Below are 20868 nucleotides of genomic sequence, written 5' to 3' on the forward strand. Positions count from 1 at the left end.
ACAGGACGTATGAAAAGGAGACATTTGAAAACATGAGCATTTTCTTTTTGTGTGATGACGGATAAGCACAACTAGAGAAAGTATGTAGCGATACAGGACCAAGGAAAGAAAAACGACTATCTTGAGAATCAGAATGTTCTTTCTCCTTTCAATTTATTAAATGCAGGAGAAGAAATTTTAGGTTTGTATAAAACAACTCATACACTCACCCAGTGGTTGACCCCTGGCCCACCGCATTCTGCCAGTTTTTCACCTTGGCCATTATATAGCACTATCTTTGAATGTGTAGCTCCCCTGAAAAATAACATAAAATGAACAGCTGTGTAACTTTTCTCAGTCTATAAAAGTTCTGAGAGAGAGAGAGAGAGAGAGAGAGAGAGAGAGACCCGCCATTGTAACAGATAATTTATCAACACAGAAATGATCAAACAACCCTGTAGGCCATCCATAATGCTAGCTGCAACTCTTGGTTGTGTGTATATGACGAATGAGCCTTCAAACGGATGCTGAAATAGACACTGTGCCTTAAGAAGATATATAGGAGACTAAGCTACCAGCAGAGTACTTGTATTATCGGTAATAATCATTACATTGTCAAAACTGTCCAATCAACAAATAAGAGGTATAGCATCCTATCATATGAAATTCACAGAAATACTGTAAGTCATACTGTTACGTGGACATGAAGTATGCCATCCCATGAGTATGTTTTTCTTCCTGTGGCACAACAATGCGAAAAGGACATACCTTGCACAACGTGTCTCTTCCTGGTACACAGTATTTTCCGAATTTCTCACTGAAGGAAAAGTGATTCGCTGACAAAACTGCCCAAAACCTTTCCGAACAGCTTCATCATTTCAGAAAACTGAAATACTAAGCATTAGCGTACCTTTAATGCTTTAGTTGTGTACAGGCATAGAATTATGCCCATTTCAATAATAACTGCTTCATTCCCTGTGAATGACATGCTGTTGGTGCTCTCCTACCTAATTAGAGATAGCCTGCGCAACTATGGATATTGGATAACTGGGAGCAGTATACTACCATTATCGTTTTAAATTATTCGACAATAATTCTCACTGGACAGCCCGGAACATTTTATTAATTGTGGAATTTCCAGCCGTTAGAGTTAACATTTTACAGCCTGAATTCTGTGTTGCTAGTAAATGCAGTGGGATGAAACGGTATTAAGGTGCGTGTTACAACCTACCCAACAAACATCACCGTAGAACATAAAGAATTATCTGATAACGTTGAAAAACAACACGTGCACCTTTTCCCTGCTGCGGAAACCCTTCCTCACCGATAAAACTTATTAGTCCAGAAGGGAAAAACACGGATACCTGGCCTTCTCGTTTCCATGGGGGCAGTATGATTCACAATTCTTGTTGACCAGCGACTATTCCGTCGAATAGGTACGAGGATATATTTGATAACTTAAACTGAAGTGGCAAATTTAACTTACTAATCAAAACATCAATCGTAGTTCTAACCCAAAGAAAGGCAACTATTACAATGTTCATATTTGCGGATAAATGTGTGTGCAAACAATTCAAGGAGCACAAAAAGTCACCAGTATTATATCCACCTGCCACACACACAGGCAGACTCTCCGCTGTCAGGGGCCCCACAGTTGAACAGTTCTGTAATTCGGGTGACAAGGGATTTGGGAGAAAGGGGAAGGAGGCGTGCGATAAGCCCTTACCAGTTTCTAAATTAACATAATAATGCTGTTAATGATTATGCATTCAAAATCGTTTCAAAATATTTGAGGTAACACAACACCCACATAAAATTTCACCGGTATTTATTTTCGAATGTTTGTTGTAATTCTACCGTAGGAAATAATTTTTTTCCGATAAACATTTCGGCTCAAGACTTCTATTTGTATATACTGGTCCACTGTAATTCTGTTCCATTCTGGTCTGCAGTGTTCTGTTATTAATGCGATTTAGCGGCTCCATATTGTTGACTAACGTTGTTTAATTTCAATTCATTTCATTTCAGTTTTATTGGTCTTTTTAATTATTTGTTGTACAAGGATTACAACATGATATTGGACAAATTACTGTGATTTACAATACAAATTTTTAAATCATACATGAATATTTACATTGATTAAGGCTTAATATTATTACCATTGAAAACACATATTTAACACAAGTAATTCAACCAGTATTTTTTTACATAAAACTTTTGCTTAACGATTCATTCATTCTTTTTTTAATATTGGGGAATAAATTTTTATGTTTCAAGATATGCATCTATACTATAACACTAGCAATAAATATTTATGAACAGTTTTTTTAAATTGTGAAGTGTCTTTTATTGTTTTAAAGTTATTAGGTAGCTTATCGTATAGTCTGTATCCTGTTTGCAGTGGCCCATTCTGTTTTAGTGTTGTGTATGCATGTTGAACCATCTCCTGCTTTCTCCTTGGGTGAACACAGCTCGCCAAACAATTTTTTGACACACACACACACACACACACACACACTGGCGACAAATGATGTACGCCATCGATTCTCAACCTGCAGGACGTGATAACTATCGAGGTAAAAAAAAAAAAAAAGAAGGGCGATCGATATATATAGTGTCAACTATAGACTTATAGACTTCCACTGTACTTTGTGTTGAAGCCAGAGTGGGCGGAGCCTGCCGCCGTTTTAAGTAGCACTAAACTTTAGCAGACTACGTTTGTTTCTTGCTCATCATTTCTGGCGTGTGCAAGCAACAACTGTTTTAAATACTAAAAATTACAGTGCTTACAGGAATAATATCGTGTCAAGAAGGCAATTTCTAACGTTTTTCTGTTGCTACATGCGTATTTGCTCTAGTAATACGATACATTTGGCCTCGTTAATGTACCTTCTTTTTTTTTTTTTTTTTTTTTGATGCACGTATTTCGAACAACCAAGAAGTTATGTGAAAAACACGCTTTCGTTATCCGTTTAATTCCACATCTACTATATTTGTATCGATAGCAAATGAAGCTGGAATTCCGAAACCAATGCTTGTACGCTTACTGGTGCTGTTTCTTGTTCGTCACATTTTCAGCTTTCAACTCGTATGCACGACATTTTTAATGTTACCGTTTACAAGACGCTTGACATACGTGTGCTCCGTTAGCCTATAAACGTGTGCAATAAGGAAATAAGCAAGGGATGCTATTGTACCTTTTGGATATCATAAAAATGAACAATTATTGAAATGTCAAAGAAACAGAAGTGCACAGTGGCATACCTCCATTAAATTGCCTGTGGATTTGTCTCACTGTAGTTTCCACATCTCACTTTGAAATCATGTGTCATTCTGTGTGTGGTCAATAATTGCAGTTTAGGCCGTCAGGGTAAAAAATGATTTCATTTTTTAAACATGTTCCTGCATTGTGCAATACTATACAAGTGATTAAAGGATTGATTTCAAATGCTTAGACCACGTAAAATGCATATTTTGCTTTAGAATGTATGTGAGACATTTTGTAGTAATGGTAGCCTGACCTTTGTACGACGTAGGCCCGACCTTTCCAACAGTAGCCTATTTGCTTCTTTTCCCTGAATATAACTCGGCAGTGGTAAAAGTAATGATATTGTGGGCAACGTTATTACTGATCTGCAAATCCTTGCACAAGTTCTTTCTGAAACTATCTCTTGCTGTCTTTGTGGTGGTTAATAAAATGTGCTGGAAGACTGACAGACAAAGTAATTGATGAATTATAGGGATATTATGGGAAGGCTATTAGAGATAACTGTGACAATTTAGAGAAGTTGAAAAGAACTGTGTTCATCAAATATCAACTGATGAAAAGCTATGTCATGCTTTGTGTCCACCTGCACCAAACACTTGCTGTAAATATAGGCAAACTGAATTTTCTGGCATCGGGCATGAATTTACACATAAACATTTTTTTTTCCTTTGGCAGTAATGGAGGCAATCAAACCTATTTCCAGAGATTTGGAAAATCCTGAGCTACTAAAGAAGTGTTTACATGGGAAGACCCAGAATGTGAATGAGTCCTTCAATAATGTTGTGTGGTGCCTAAAAATGTATTTGTTGGCCTTATGACTCTAAAGTTAGCAGTGTCTGATGCTGTAATAACTTTTACTGGCGGGAACTATGAAAGACAAGATGTGGAGAAGTTAGGGGTAAGATGTGGACAGAACACAGCTAAAGGACTGCGGGAACTGGATGAGATTCGTGTACGTGAGTTAGCTGCTCAGCAAATGACAAAACAAGCAAGAAAGAAAAGGAGGAGGCAAGCACTGGGCTATTGTGACACTGACGAAGACAGACTATGAGCCACGGCAATTCTAGTGTACGAAAGGCGCAAAAATGTTAAGCCTGTGTAAGAATTTGTAATAAAAAAAAGTTTTAGACCTCAATGCCTCTGAACTACATTTTTGGCAATAAATGACCTGTTTTCTAAAACAGTACTGATGGTAGAGGCATGAAATTTTCACAGCGTGTCAAGTGTGAGATTCAACACATATGGAACTAGAATAATTAACGTATCCTGGGTTGTTTTGTTTTTATGTTCATTTATTTACAAAATTCTGTCAAAAAATTGAGTGTTTGAAAAAGAAAGATAACATGCCCCATAATACAATTTTAGCAATAATCCTAGTTCACCGTATCTAGAATGGTGTATTCAGTTACTATGGAAAATTGTAAGTTGGTGTCTTAAAAAGTTTCCAAGATAATGGGTCACAAAATTCGATAATCTAACATTGGCGGCATAGGACATGTAATGTACCCTTACTTGTTTTTCTCTGCTTCTGACAGTCGTCCCACAAACACATCACATGATTTACTACCTTATGTTTTCTGCATGATCGAAACTGCATTACAAAGTGGACTATGCCTGTCAGTACAGAAAATGCATTTTGTGTCCACGCACCCACACTTTAGAATCTGACCAGCTGCCCCGACAAAATAAATATTAATAGCTTGTTTATGCCACGCGTCCTTGAAAGTAGTGACCAACCTAAAAACGTATCATTCGTTTAGCTATGATTATTAGTCTGCAAATGAAGTACATACTGACGAAATGTGGTTCAGTGCACTGTTCTCAGTCATCACTAGAAATACCTGCAATTATACCCTTTACACCATACATGTAGCCCAAATTCCATGTTTCCCCGGCCATAATGAGGGATGATGTGATAGGCTCATGCCAATGGCGCAGGTATAGGCACAGTCCGACCCGGAAAAAAAAAAAAAAATGGTTTACGAAATAACTGGGAGAGATACGTGAGTTCGATAATACTCTTAGGGGTAGCACACGCCTAAGTGCATTTATCTTTGGCCTACACGGCGAAGGCTTTCTCGTGTCTGAAGACTGTAAATGTTCAGTGTTGTCATAGTTTATTTATTTATTACAAATTCCATTAATCCGTATTGTGATAACCACAAGGATGTGGAATGAGTCATGATTACATAACACAGATATAAAACATGTATATAAAATGACAAAAATGCACCATAAAATGATGAGTAAGCTTGACAGTAAAATACAAACCAAAAGTATAGCTCAGGTAACACAAAACAGTTACTGAAAAGGAAAATATAGTACATTTTCCAAATTAAACAATGAAGTTATAGCAAAGCACATTAAAACAAAGTTTTATGAATATAAATACCAATGGCAATACAATTTACCTTTATTGGCAGGTACTCATCAAGAGAATAGAAGGAATTTCCCATTAGGTATTCTCTTAATTTACGTTTAAAAGTAGATAACATTAATGTGATCTTTAATATCTGAAGAAAAATTTGAAAATTTTTGTGGCAGAATAATTATCACCTTTTTGCACAATACTTAAATGTTTCAAATCCCTATGTAAATCATTTTTTGACGTAGTATCATGATCATGACATTCACTATTAGTTTTAAAAGAGACTGGTTATTAGAAACAAAAATCATCAAAGAAAATGTATTGAGAGGTGACTGTTAATATTTGTAACTTTCGGAACAGATTTCTGCAAGAATACCTTGGATGAACACCGCTCATGATTCTCACAGCTCTGTTCTGTGCAGTAAATACCCTTTTTTGTGTTAAGGGCTGGTTACCACAAAATATTGTGCCATATGACGTAACAGAATGAAAATAACCAAAGTAGGCAGCTTTGACAATGTCCAGGTCACCAATGGGGGTGATTACATGCAGAGTATAAGTTGCCACACGGCCCCTTCTATGTACGTCTAGGATATGCACAGACCAGTTCAACTTGGCACAAATTAGAATGCCCAAGAGCCTGGATGATTCACAGCATAGTATATTACCACAGTTTAAGTGGCATACTTCATTTTCCTGCTGAGATGTATGAAATTGCATAAACTGAGTTTTTTCAATATTTGGAGTTAGTCCATTGCACTTAAACCAGTGTACGATGTCAACGAGTACAGCATTATCTTTATTTTCTAGGTCATTGTTGGTTGGAGTTTCAAGCAGAATAGTGGTATCATCAGCAAAAAGAGTAAATTTACAATCGGTGTCTGTACAAAGTCGAAGATCATTGATGAAGGTAAGAAAACGCAAAGGTGAGCTTCTGTGAAGTTTGGAAGGTAGGAGAAGAGGTACTGGCGGAATTGAAGCCGTGAGGACGGGTCGTGAGTCGTGCTTGGGGTAGCTTAGATGGTAGAGCACTTGCCCGCGAAAGGTCCCGAGTTCCAGTCTCGGTCCGGCACACAGTTTTAATCTGCCAGGAAATTTCTTATTAGCGCGCACCCCCCCCCCCCCCCCCCTCCCCCTGCAGAGTGAAAATTTCATTCTGAAGTGAGGCGTTATTTGCAGGATACAAGCTTACATCAAGCGCAAAGCAAATGTATGCGTACACCGTAACTGTCGCTGGGAAATGGCAACAATACAATCCCCGTCCATTTCTCGACCTGCGCGAACCGCCATCGTTCGTGTATCGGACAATAGTGCTTAACGATATTTTATTGTATGACGTAGAACTGTGGAGTGTGCTGCGAAATTCTGCTCCGTATTTAGGGAGCTATAGACCCTTGGACTGAAACTGTGGTTTGGCTTTAATTGCGGAAATTTTGAGATAACTAACAGCAAATATTGCATTTTAGAGGTGTATTAGAATGAACAACCTTTAACGAAGAATTTAAGGGTTATTATTTACGCTGCACTCTTGATAAACTGCGTGTAAATACGGCCCTGGCTCGCTGGCTGTAATAATCTGTAATCAATTCCCAGACACACTGTACAAGTCAGCGCCTGCAAAGGCGGGCAACTCTCAGTTCTGCTCGACGCTAATTCGAACGACAGTTAAATTATGGGTGTTTTAACGCCATATCTTGTACTGGGAAGAAGCATGAAGAATAACCGAGTCCAATGAAACACTTCCACGCCCTTGAGATACAGAGCTACATACAAACATTCAGACATTTTCGGACTATGTTACAAACTACGAAATACTCGGGAGAGTCAGAAACGTGAAGAAATTGTAAATAATATCAACAGGAGAAGGAGAACTAGTCATTTTGGTCAGGTGATGAGTCCTGACATGTAAATCCAACATTTCAAAATTAAATAGTCTACAGAAGTGGATAAGGAAAGCATAATTGCATGCCTCATGCATTTAAGAAGGAAGTTTCGGTTTCATCTAATGACCATTCCCGAAAGGCGATGGACAAAGAAGAAATTGCCACAAAGGCCGACAACATTTGGCAATAGATCGGCACATGAAGTTCCTCCCCAACAATTGAGGTATAAGTATTGTGTTGTAGTAGTTCAGGAACACGTGTTGAGATCGTTCACTGCATGTAGAAATTAAATAAGACAGAAAAGATATCTACCTGCATTTACATTCGTGACCCCCCCCTCAACGCGCGCACACACACACACACACACACACACACACACACACACACACACACACACACACATTTATCGCAATGAACAATTTGGTGTAACTGCATGGTGAAACAAGCAGTTTGGTCAACCCTGTGCGACATCGTGCCACTCTGCAACTAACTGCTTAGTACACAGTATCAATACTAGGAATAAGAATAATATACATTGATATTTAAAATCACTTACTCTTGCCCAGAAAGTAGTCCAGCATTCAGCAACACATATTTTCAATAAGTTACCAGCAACCATTAAGAGTTTAGTTTCAGACAAGGCACAATTTAAACATAATTTAAAAGAATTTTTGGTGGCCAACTCCTATTCCATCCATGAATTTCTCAACAAGTGCAGTAGACCACTTTAATGAAAATTAATTATACTTTAATTTTTGACAATACTTGGTTGTAACAGCCAAGTGAATGATGGATGTATGGAAAGCAGATGTAAGTCTTAAGTCTTTAAATAGCGGAAGTTTAATTTTAAATCTTGTACATAATTTGACTGTTCTTAATTGAGGATCATTGAAATGAATAATTTACTTTAATTTTTGACAATACTTGGTTGTAATAGCCAAGTAACTAGTTGCTGTGTGAATGATTGATTTAATGAAAGCAGATGTAAGTATTAAACCTGTAAATATTACAAGTTTAAATTTAATTCATGTCCATAATTTTACTGTTTATTGACTGAGGATCATTAAAATTAATGAAACTCAAGTTTTTCTAATTACATTTCTGTAATGTGTTTGTCTGACATGTTCCACACCCAGAAGGATCCCCTCTTTTGTGGGTCTATGGAATGAATAATTAATCTAATCTAATCTGCAATTAAATTACTGCACTTAAACGAGACATGACAGAGAATCCGGATCAGCGACGCACACTGCAAGTACAATTCGACAACGAAAACGCAAGGTCATGTACACCAAATCTCTTGGCTTCAAGGGTGCCCACACTCGCGGGCAACGGGGGAGCGGGGCACCCTCGCTCCCTTAGCTCTTAAGGAAAGGAAAAAAAATATTTGTGTAGTTAAAAGTTTTTCTTTCAATAAAATTGTTTAAAAGTTGGTATTACGTTGGTTTTTAACAGGGTCGGAACGGCAACTTTTTTATACCTACTTACAAGTCGCCATTCGTGTTCCAAAATATGTGATGTGTAGTACCCCCCCCCCTCTCTCTCTCACACTCACACACACACACACACACACACACACACACACACACACACACACACAAACTATCTATCGCACGGGAGCTCTTGCTTGGCTTGAGTCATACAGTGCGATTTTTTCCATTGTGTACAAACGCTAGGGATTGATCGATGAGAGATACGTAACAAAAAAAAGGTCTAATGAATTTATGTCCGGAAATGCGTGGTTTCCATGCTAGAGATAATTTATTCAATTATACTTCGTTACTGAGACAAGTCTAATATGCGCCGTACTTTGCAGCCACTGTTACAGTATGCTTGGTTTCCCCCTGGATGTGATAAAGCGTTGTACACAGTGGTTCCGCATTCGATTCGAGGGTTTGCCGACATGATGTTTAGTTACGGAAAGGCAAACGGCAACGGGCGGAGTGCAGCAGTGTTGAATCAAGTGTTTCAACGTTTGTCTGACACAGGGTCGTTTCAGGAAGCAGAAATCATGAAGGACGTACCCGAAATGTTCGGACACCAGACTTGGAGGAAAATGTGATTAACACTGTGGAAGGCAACCGCCGTGTCAGTACCAGGCAGTTAGCCTTCCAGTACAGGGCATGCAGGGCTTACTAGCGACAGACTTTCCACACCGGGAGCAGTTTTGTCACTGGTTTCTTCACAAGGCAACTACGATTCCGGTATTTGTGTCATCCATCCTACTCACAGATTGGGTCACCTTTACGTGGGGTGGTATCTTCAACTTTTGTAACAGTCAACTGTGGAATAGTATGAAGAACCCCCATGGTATGTTGACAGCGAATCATCAGCATCGGTGCAGCCAGAATGTGTCGGCCGGGATAAATGGCGACCGTATTTTGGGACCAGTCTTCCTTCCATGTCGCCTAACAGGCCGGAACTATCCGCGTTCCTTGCTGGTGACTTTGCCTCCGCTGCTGGAAGAAGTGCCACTGATTATTCGAAGGGTTATGCGGCTGATACAAGATGGTGCTCCACCCCACTTCGGCGTTAACGTCCGGACGCATTTCAATCGTGTCTCCCCTGGTCGATGAATAGGACGGGAGGATCCAGTTGCATGGCCTGCTCGTTCACCGGATCTCAGCCCGTGCAATTTCTGGCTATGGGGCATCTCACAAGTATCATCTATGCAGAGCCAATTTCTGATGTGGAGAAACAGGAGCAGCGTATTCATGCTGTCTTTGACAGTGCTCGGATGCAGCATGGCCGGCGTGAATGTGTGATGCAGGACATCCCACGGCGCATACAAGCACGCGTTGAGGCACATGGAAACCATTTCAAACACATACTGTAACTGTGGCTGGATCGTGCAGCGTATATAAGATCGCAGTCTCTGTAACAATGTATGATTGAATACATTTTTTCCGGCATGGAAAACATGCATTTCTAGAATAAGTTCCTTAGATCTTTTTTGTTCCGTATCCTCTCATCGATCAGTCCCTAGAGTTTGTACACGGTGGAAAAATCACCCTTCTACGATACTGTAATCTCAATAAGTGGCAGGACGTGTTGTGCGTGTGTTCATTTATCGCAAAATGTAGATAAACGTCAGTGAGGAGCGTTAAATCAAGTGTGCTCTACACCTACCTTCGTAGCCAATGTTTAATGCAGTTCAGAAAATTAGATCTTCGGCGAGTAACTTGATAGTGCACTTGCTTTTGCGCATATTGGTAAAGATCTTGATTACATTGCGTTAAAAACAGTCATTCTAACTCTCTTCTCTCTCAAACTATCAAGTGTCATCCGTGAGCAGGAGGCATAGTTAATACAAACTAGAGGCAGTTTGTCGTAACCCCGGATTAATCCACGTAGACCATGATACGGGCCCCACAGTGGCACTGTCTATTCCATTTTTCGGGGGAAAACTAATCGGCAGCAGTTTTTAATTGGAAATAAGACTGTTCAGGATTATGTGCATATTATTGTGCAGTATTTTGAAAGCAGAGGAAATAATAGATCACTGACAAACTAAAGTCCATTCGAACATTTGAAGAACACATTCGAGATAATTCTACCTTAGAAATCACATTTTCATATTATAAATTGCCTCAGGGGTTTTATTTAAATATGCTGCTCTATGGTCTCCTGTGCAATATTATGAAATTGAGCCACGGCATTCTCGAGGGGGATTATTTACTTTACTTTGTTAGCGAAGCTCGTGTTATAATCGTGTGTTGATGTACTCTCGCACGAAATTATCAGTACGTAACAATGTATAGTGAAACAGACAATCAGTCTTTTGCGGCACACTCACACTTCAAGCCCGCGCCTCCTAAAACTGCCACTTCAAGTGTCCACGTAAAAATGCAGTGTTTCAAAACATTTCGGTTAAGTTTTCGTCCAAGCTTTACCGTTTAACCCATTCAGATATCCCTGTATTACCATTCGCCCCTGCCTAATGTTGCAGTGCTAAAGGGGCTCCATGCGCTCAATGTATACTATGCAGTCATATTGACTGACTGAGAGCAGTATTGACGGTTTGTGCAACATATTGAAGGTGACAGAAGAGCTTTGAAAATATTGACACTCGCTCAATATATTACGAAATATATTGTACCGTGTAAGGGTAATACTGTGTAATACACGGAATTTCCTGCGAAACTTCGTGATCTGTGGATATGCAAACAACTGATACAACGACACCATACGAACACGAATACACCAGGAACGACAGATGAAAGGAGTCATCAGTGGACTAGTATTCAGGGGAGTAGTTTGATTATATACACTCCTGGAAATTGAAATAAGAACACCGTGAATTCATTGTCCCAAGAAGGGGAAACTTTATTGACACATTCCTGGGGTCAGATACATCACATGATCACACTGACAGAACCACAGGCACATAGACACAGGCAACAGAGCATGCACAATGTCGGCACTAGTACAGTGTATATCCACCTTTCGCAGCAATGCAGGCTGCTATTCTCACATGTTGACGATCGTAGAGATGCTGGATGTAGTCCTGTGGAACGGCTTGCCATGCCATTTCCACCTGGCGCCTCAGTTGGACCAGCGTTCGTGCTGGACGTGCAGACCGCGTGTGACGACGCTTCATCCAGTCCCAAACATGCTCAATGGGGGACAGATCCGGAGATCTTGCTGGCCAGGGTAGTTGACTTACACCTTCTAGAGCACGTTGGGTGGCACGGGATACATGCGGACGTGCGTTGTCCTGTTGGAACAGCAAGTTCCCTTGCCGGTCTAGGAATGGTAGAACGATGGGTTCGATGACGGTTTGGATGTACCGTGCACTATTCAGTGTCCCCTCGACGATCACCAGTGGTGTACGGCCAGTGTAGGAGATCGCTCCCCACACCATGATGCCGGGTGTTGGCCCAGTGTACCTCGGTCGTATGCAGTCCTGATTGTGGCGCTCACCTGCACGGCGCCAAACACGCATACGACCATCATTGGCACCAAGGCAGAAGCGACTCTCATCGCTGAAGACGACACGTCTCCATTCGTCCCTCCATTCACGCCTGTCGCGACACCACTGGAGGCGGACTGCACGATGTTGGGGCGTGAGCGGAAGACGGCCTAACGGTGTGCGGGACCGTAGCCCAGCTTCATGGAGACGGTTGCGAATGGTCCTCGCCGATACCCCAGGAGCAACAGTGTCCCTAATTTGCTGGGAAGTGGCGGTGCGGTCCCCTACGGCACTGCGTAGGATACTACGGTCTTGGCGTGCATCCGTGCGTCGCTGCGGTCCGGTCCCAGGTCGACGGGCACGTGCACCTTCCGCCGACCACTGGCGACAACATCGATGTACTGTGGAGACCTCACGCCCCACGTGTTGAGCAATTCGGCGGTACGTCCACCCGGCCTCCCGCATGCCCACTATACGCCCTCGCTCAAAGTCCGTCAACTGCACATACGGTTCACGTCCACGCTGTCGCGGCATGCTACCAGTGTTAAAGACTGCAATGGAGCTCCGTATGCCACGGCAAACTGGCTGACACTGACGGCGGCGGTGCACAAATGCTGCGCAGCTAGCGCCATTCGACGGCCAACACCGCGGTTCCTGGTGTGTCCGCTGTGCCGTGCGTGTGATCATTGATTGTACAGCCCTCTCGCAGTGTCCAGAGCAAGTATGGTGGGTCTGACACACCGGTGTCAATGTGTTCTTTTTTCCATTTCCAGGAGTGTATTTAACACTTACTTCGTAATTAGCTGTAGAAGCATTCGACAAAAGTGTAACAACAGACAAATAATACTGCAACTACTTATTTGTTCTTTCTGTACGATTGAGTAATTTACTGTAGATAAACAACGGCATTACCTACCAATCCTCCATAACAATGTGTCTCGCTCTTTTTAGATTTATAAATCGCTTCTAGGTCTATTGTACACCCGGTCCTATTACGATTGTTGTCCACAGCTCGTGGTCTCGCGGTAGCGTTCTCGCTTCCCGAGCACGGGGTCCCGGGTTCGATTCCCGGCGGGGTCAGGGATTTTTCCTGCCTCCAGATGACTGGGTGTTGTTGTGTCGTCCTCATCATCATCATTCATCCCCATTACGGTCGGAGGAAGGCAATGGCAAACCACCTCCACTAGGACCTTGCCTAGTAAGGCGGCGCGGGTCTCCCGCGTTGCTCCCCTACGCTCTGTAATGAAGTATAGGACTCATCATTAGGATTGTTTCTTTTTTTTCCACGTATCGCTTCTTTCGCGTCTAGAAGTGATTCATAGATGTGGAAAAGTCGTTGTCTACTGTACACGACAAACGGAAGGGCTCCCTCTAAACGGTTGCGTAAGGTGGTTCAAAAGTTGGAGGAATACAGGGGTGTAACACCTCCATGTATGGCTATAAGCTGTAAAACACACCATTTTTCAAACCAACCTTCATATCGAAGAGAACTGTTAAAGACTACAGCGAGGTTTGTACTATTGCGCAGTGGAACAGAAAGTGCAAGAATAAAATTTTGTTAGAAACCGGGTGAGAAGTCGCTAAGCGGGTAAGCGGTGAGGATGAGGTGAGGGGGGGGGGGGGATCTGGCGGCTACGCAGCCGTGTCGTAACGGAATTTCAACATGGGAACTCGTTTCATCCAACTATTCGAGAGGGAAGCCAAGAACAACTGCTTCAGCACTTTGACAACAGTGCAGGGCAGACAGAATGTTCTGCTGTAACGAGGCTGATGTGTAACTTCACCACGAGATGTCATAAGAACGCCTTTCAAGATGCAAACTTCGCATGAAGGAACCACCTAAAACCCTGAAGTTAAACATTAGAACAATCTAGAGCGCTGACAGGCTCAGAAAACGAGATCACATTCGGTCACCAGAGTGGGGGGCATCACATCATCGACTGCTCTAAAACCTCCTCCCTCCTCAAGTTCATTCTCAGACTGAGGCCATTCCATCTGTATCACGGATACCGATGGAAGACCATATCTGCTAAATTGCAGGATGCGCGGGTGAATTCAGCAAGTGTCCACAAACTGCCGCCAACTTGGAGTCCACTGCTACAAGGCCACAGCCGACTGGAGTGGAGTGGTCTTCTGGTCCACAAGCCTCAGTCCCGCCTGTCATAGTGGTGACTGACTGAGAATGGCGGACGGTTCGGTGTTCCGTGGATGAAGACCCGGTCAGTTGTTGAGCTTGGACGCTGGGCGCCTGTGTTGCCGCTACTGGGGCAGTACAAGTGCTGCCTAACCGGCCTCATGCTGTGACCGACACTCGGGCTGTCTTTTGCGTTGTTGTGGAGTCTTCCATCTTTATGCCATCTCGACAACCGACTGCAGTGTTCTGCAGTATTCTGGGAAAGAGCCTAAGAGCAGCTACACTCGTCTACAGCGCTGACGCTCCGACAGAAGCGCACTGCCGCGCTGGGCTGCGGAAACGCACGGCCGCCGCACTGACCAGTCAACGCCAGGACCTGTGCTCCCAAGTTCCTCGCCGGGCACTGATGTGCGAACTCGCACTTTTCGAGCAATGGGAACTCAGCGGGGCAGCTACTAGGCAGCGCCGGCAAGAAGACTGAGTGATTGTTAAACTCCGCCAATTAATTACTGTTAATTGAATAATGCTTGATTAGCGCTTCCCAGGATCACTTATCCCCGCTTTCGCTCAACCTCCTGATAACAACACAACTCCCGCTCGGGTCGTAACAGCACTTTCGGCTATCAAATCTCTCAGAATTTGTTTTTCTCGACGATTTAAGAACGTGTCAAGCCGGATAACAAGAAGGGTTCATTATTAAGTCCTGTTTTATTAAATGGAGTATGAACGATACGACTAATAGAATGGTTGAAATGGCTCTGAGCACTATGGGACTAAACATCTGAGGTCATCAGTCCCCTAGAACTTAGAACTACTTAAACCTAACTAACCTAAGGACATCACACACATCCATGCCCGAGGCAGGATTCGAACCTGCGACCGTAGCAGTCGCGCGGCTCTAGACTGTAGCGCCTAGAACCGCTCGGCCACCAAACGACTAGTAAACAATCATCCTAAAACTACATTATTCGAGTATTGAGTATCTGGACATAAGTAGATAATCAGCACTATTTCCATTAACTGCAGAGCTTGCTGACGCTAGACATCTGAGAGAATGAGGCACTTAATGAAAAACACTGACCGATCTCGACGCTGCAGACCTGTTCATGATTAAACGTCTTTAATGCAGACTGAAAACATCGAAAATTTTTGCGACGTGGTAAATAATGTAGTTAAAATCTCTCTGCCATGAGTCGGTGGGTCATTACGTCCCAAACCGGTTGTGTCTGTCTACCGTGCGAAGGAACCGTATCTGATTACCAGTACTATCATATACACAACCTGACAAGACAGAGAAGCATCCACAAAATGTGGTCTGATGACAGTGTAACTTCGTACTTGTACACACCATTGGCAGGCACATAAATGATTGGAGTTTCAGTTCTCTGTGACATAACGGCCATAAGAGCGCATCATTGTTGTTCTCACGTAGTGTTGTTACCAGCTGTGGTATGGTATACAACCGTTAACAGCGATAGATGTTAAGTAATCACTGTTATGGACACGATGATGCTGTGCACTCGTATGAGGTAGCCTTATCAGAGACTAACCTTGTGGGGCTCTTTATTTAGCTGGTTAGTCGAGTCGTGGAATACCCAGATTTGTGGGGCATTCGGATGTGACAGTAGCACAATGTTGTGCTGCATGGAAACATGAGGGCAGGCATACTTGTCACGGTTCCGGCCAACCACGTCTGACCACCACAGGTTCGAATCCTGCCTCGGGCATGGATGTTTGTAATGTCCTTAGGTTAGTTAGGTTTAACTAGTTCTAAGTTCTAGGGGACTAATGACCTCAGCAGTTGAGTCCCATAGTGCTCAGAGCCATTTAAACCATTTTGACCACCACAACTGTATTGTTCGCCGAGTACATTATAACCTCTTCTCCATCTGCACCTGCCTTCGGTGAAGAAATAGTGGGCTCCCTGCAACAATCTGTGTCATCCCAACCATTGGTCCGGGACTAGCAGCAGCCGAACTAGGGACTTACCCTCTCATACGTAGGCTGCCATAAGCACCATAACATAAACGACTGCATTTGGAGTGGTGCCATGACTGGGAAGCATGGACGGCTGAGAATGGCATCGCGTTGTGTTCGGCATTGAACTGCGTTTCTGCACTACCACGGATGACCATCGTCAGCGAGTATGGCGACGACCTGGTAATAGGTCCAATGTTTAGGAGAGGCACAGCGGTGTCACTCCTAGCGTCATCGTGTGGGGAGCTATCAGGCATAGTTTTAGCTCACGGCTGGTAGTGATGGAGGAAACTCTGACGTCACAATGGTACGTCACGGACATCCTGTGTCCTGATGTGTTACCTTCCATGTGACGCTATAGTGGTACTATTTTTCAACAGGGCAGTTCTCGTCCATGATTGGCATGTGCATCTTTGAAATATCTGCGTTATATTGATGTACTGCCGTTGCCAACAAGATCCCCAGATCAGTCTTCAACAGAAGATGTGTGGGACCAGCTCGGACGTTAGCTCCATCTCAGCGACGATATCCAGGATATCAAGGACCAGTTACAATGGTGTAAGGGAGGGGAAGGGGAAGCTTGCCTCAGAAGAGGATACAACGGCCTGATGACCCCTTCCCAACCAAATCAGTGCATGCGTCTAGGCCAGATGGGATGCGACCTCATAATGATAAATGGTCTCATACTGCCAGCTCCTTTGTAAATTTGAGTCGATTTGTACTCGCTGAAATAACGTCACATACCCTCGCAGCCCGTGAAGATTTATTTCGTTTCCTCCTCCCGTTGTGGTTTCTTCACCTTTTCGTGAGGCAGTGCTTTTTCCTTGGTGGGAGGGCTGAGACGATATTCATTCAACCTTGTGAGGCCTATTGAGAAGTAGCGGTTTCAGAGGTCAGCTGACAACTACTAGGAAAATGATGGGCTGACAAGATGCTGCTCCATGCCGCATCCAATGACACCGTTTAAAGAGGACGAACGGGTCTGGTGATCAGTGCTCGATCGCGGAATAAGGGTTAGCGAGCTAACATGAAATATTTCTGGGTGTGATACGGTATCACACTGTAAAAGAAAAGGCGCTAAAGAAACCAATGTTTTGGCCATAGTTACAGTGGCCTTCTTCTGATGTTTAGTTAGTTGGGTTCATCTGTGATGATGCGTTGTCGTTTCCCCTGCTGTACGTGACTTTCACTTTGACAGTCAGGTGAAACGAGTGATATGTCACTGACACGAATTGTAGCTGTGGGATGGTGACGGATCCGCCTTTCTTCCCGGTACCCTCCTTTCCTTCCCCGCTACCACCATAAAGAGTTGTCCTTTATGAGTTTCCAGCCTACCTGAAACTTGCAGCAGCATCGCTCCTGCGATTCCATGTGACTGCCCAACGAACAAAATCCCCGTTTGCTACGTTGAAGCTAATGGAAACAACTCCACGCAAACTCCGTTAACACTAAGTGAATGAAATTCGAGAGCTGGTGATATTTTAAAACAGTAGTTTGAGACAGATAGTGAAGAGCTTAAGCTGTAACCAGTAGGAGGTTGTTACGAACACCACAGTGGCATGAAGCTACGGGAGGCGACTCTCGTGGCTTTTGAGCTGACTTGTCCAGGCCAGTTATGGGAGGGGGCGGGGAGGGGGCGACTTGCTGATTAACGTTGACTCGAAATCACAGTGCAGTTTGCCTTTTTTCAGATTAAAAAATCTTTGCCAGAGGCGAAAGAAGTGGCAGAAGGCAGAAAAAAATCCAATGCAAAATGAGGATTGAAATCAGGCGTTTGGGTTTATAGTTTGCCATGTTACCAACATTAAAGGTTTTATAGACTGATGTCACGCTTCCCGCCACTTTAGCACAACAAACTGTACCACAAATACGCGTTTCGCAGAGATCTTAAAGGCGTTGTGTCACTGGAAATGGAATTTTCGTAATACACAATTATAAATACGAAAACAACCAAATACGGCATATTAGCTTTGGAAAAGCTGTAAACAAGATGGCGGCTGCTCGATTTGCTGCTGTCAGCTAATAACAGCGCAGGACACGTGATCTAGTCGTTTTTGGCACGGTTTGTTGTGCTAAAGTGGCGGGAAGTGCGACTTCAGTCTGGGGTAATGGTACCCCTACTCACACAGCCAACAAAATACACAGATCACTTACGGAATAGCTTTACTGTCCTTATAGTTTCCAGCCGAGGTCGTTAACTAAACAGCAATTTTGAGAAAAGTCAGACGTCTAGCACATCCTCCATTTCTGTTGACAGGCGCTGATGAACGGGTTTTGAGCTGAATTTGCTAACCATCGACTATGAAATTAACTCCAAACATTAGCAACAATCTGCCATTCCTGCAATAGCGCCCCTTTTAGTTCATGCTTCGTCTACTGTTTCTTGAGTCGGAAGAGACTCCAGAAAAGGCTGTTTCACTGTTGACTAAAACTGTTCTCTGCATGTCTGCTTTTCACAAGCTATCGATCAGATATGCACAGCAAATTCCATTTAATAGTCCTCACTCCTCGTTGCCCAATGTAACACTGAGTAAAACTGACGAGCCTGTATTCTTTAAGCAACCATTCTAGCTTTCACTTCACTTTATTTGAGGAAACTACGGTAAATCTAAATCAAAATGGGGTAACAGGGATTGCACCCCATCCTCCTCAAATATAAAACGTATCGTAAAGTTCGATCTTGGAATAATTACTGATCTTGTTCTATGTTAATGAGCCTCCGTTTTATTAGGATCAGAAAGTATAATTAGTTCTTCATGTGACAGAATCGTTGTTGAACAGCCGAACAAAAGTCACGTGCCTTATGAACAAACTTGTGGTGTACCACACCAGCATAAACATTTCTTACATTTCAAACATTTTGTAAGACTTTTTAAAAATTTATTAATAACTTTTTAACATCACCCGTAGAGCCAGCTTCAGAATGATTTTTCAACATTTATATGTGCAACAACATGTAACCGTTAAAAACAACAACTGTCACAATCATTTAACCTGAAATTAAATCAGTGACCTAATAAAATTAAAATAGATTGATTAATATGAAAGAAGATTTGAGAGCACAAATTATACTCATTCATTTACTACGAGTATATTATACTGAAAAAAGTAGGAAGTCACTTTTCCAATATTCTTATTTGTCCTCCTGCTATAACATTTTCTAAAAGTCTATTTACTTTTACGTCTTCTGTCGCTAGGAGAGTTTGAATATTTCTCGGTAATGCGTAGTCGGATGGCATTAGACACTGCATTACTTAGTTTCTCGATATCTTCTGTCGCAGCTGAAGAAAATGTAGTTAATATCTTCCTCACTGCTGCATTCACATGAAGAAGCTTCGTTCATTTTGAGAAGGTAGCGATGTTGCTGGAATCTCCCATGGTTAAATCGAAACCACACCATTATCACCACAAAATTTCTGCTGTATCTGCAATTTTGGTAGCAAGGACGAGAGATGATGGTTTTCGTACCTTCGGCCCCGGTTCTAGTCCATATGGTGTGTAGGAGATCGCCAGTTGTCACTTTACTGTATTGCACTAAATCATGTACGCAGCTACCTTGGCCAGAGTATCTGCTTCTTCATATCCCTTTATTCCGCTGTGCACCGTCACCCAAATAGTCGTATGGTATACTAAATAATTTTTGGTGGTGTTGACATCTCAGTATTTAATAGCAGCAATCCTGAGCGTGAATTTTATAAAATAATGACTGTTTCTTCTTGAGCTTCTTTTGCGTACCCTCAAAACCCGTTGAAAGTTCATACAGTAAGGACGCTACTTCAGGGAGCTTGAATTAGCCCACACTATTAGTCTTGCCCGCTGCGAGTTCACTTCTCCCTCTGTCTTTCATTTGTATAATTCTGTTTTGAGGAAGGTTATGCCGCTAAATTGTCAGTGAAAATTTTCTCATTCAGTGCACCTTGGATTAATTCGTTCCTTCTCTAGCATGTAGTGGATTATTGGCGAATGAATGATTCCCGGTCCCGGCGCCATAGTCCTCTTGTGGGCTATAGCTCTATCCATTTATCAGATAATGCATCTGACTGTGTACCTTGCGCTCGGCTTTGTCATGTTCTGCTGCGTCTAGGGTATGGTTGCTTACAATGCTTTCTAAATCTTCTTTGGTCGTTGATTGTACGTTTCCCGTTACTGTATTAATTGGTCTTATTCTCTTGATTTTATTACAAAAGATATTCAGGCGGATTCTGTAGAAAGGCTACTACGTACAGAATTCCCTCTTCTTATTTTTGTACACACCCTTCGTCCTTGGCTGATCCAGTTTAAATCAAGGATATTCCCTTCACGGATTGACGCTTATTAGTTTTGAATGCTCCTCTCTTCTTCTCGGCT

General features: G+C 42.6%; 1 protein-coding gene across 3 annotated transcripts in view; it reads right to left on the reverse strand.

Moving 5' to 3' along the window:
• Window positions 1-20868, reverse strand: part of LOC124606688 (N-acetyl-D-glucosamine kinase) — a 190470-nt gene that overhangs the window by 65093 nt on the left and 104509 nt on the right. The window contains exons 1-2 of one of the 3 annotated variants that reach the window (XM_047138709.1): window positions 1466-1484; window positions 210-294 (exon numbers count right to left, since the gene is read on the reverse strand). Coding sequence is in view for 2 of the 3 variants with exons in the window: in XM_047138708.1 (XP_046994664.1) it covers window positions 210-294; window positions 1211-1221 (96 nt within the window). In the remaining variant the exon portion in view is untranslated. Of the gene's footprint in view, window positions 1-209; window positions 295-1210; window positions 1340-1465; window positions 1485-20868 lie in introns of those variants that run through there. The other 2 variants (XM_047138708.1, XM_047138707.1) reach the window with 2 other exon arrangements.

This window comes from Schistocerca americana, chromosome 3 (genome assembly GCF_021461395.2).
Source record: "Schistocerca americana isolate TAMUIC-IGC-003095 chromosome 3, iqSchAmer2.1, whole genome shotgun sequence".
Lineage (NCBI taxonomy): Eukaryota > Metazoa > Arthropoda > Insecta > Orthoptera > Acrididae > Schistocerca > Schistocerca americana.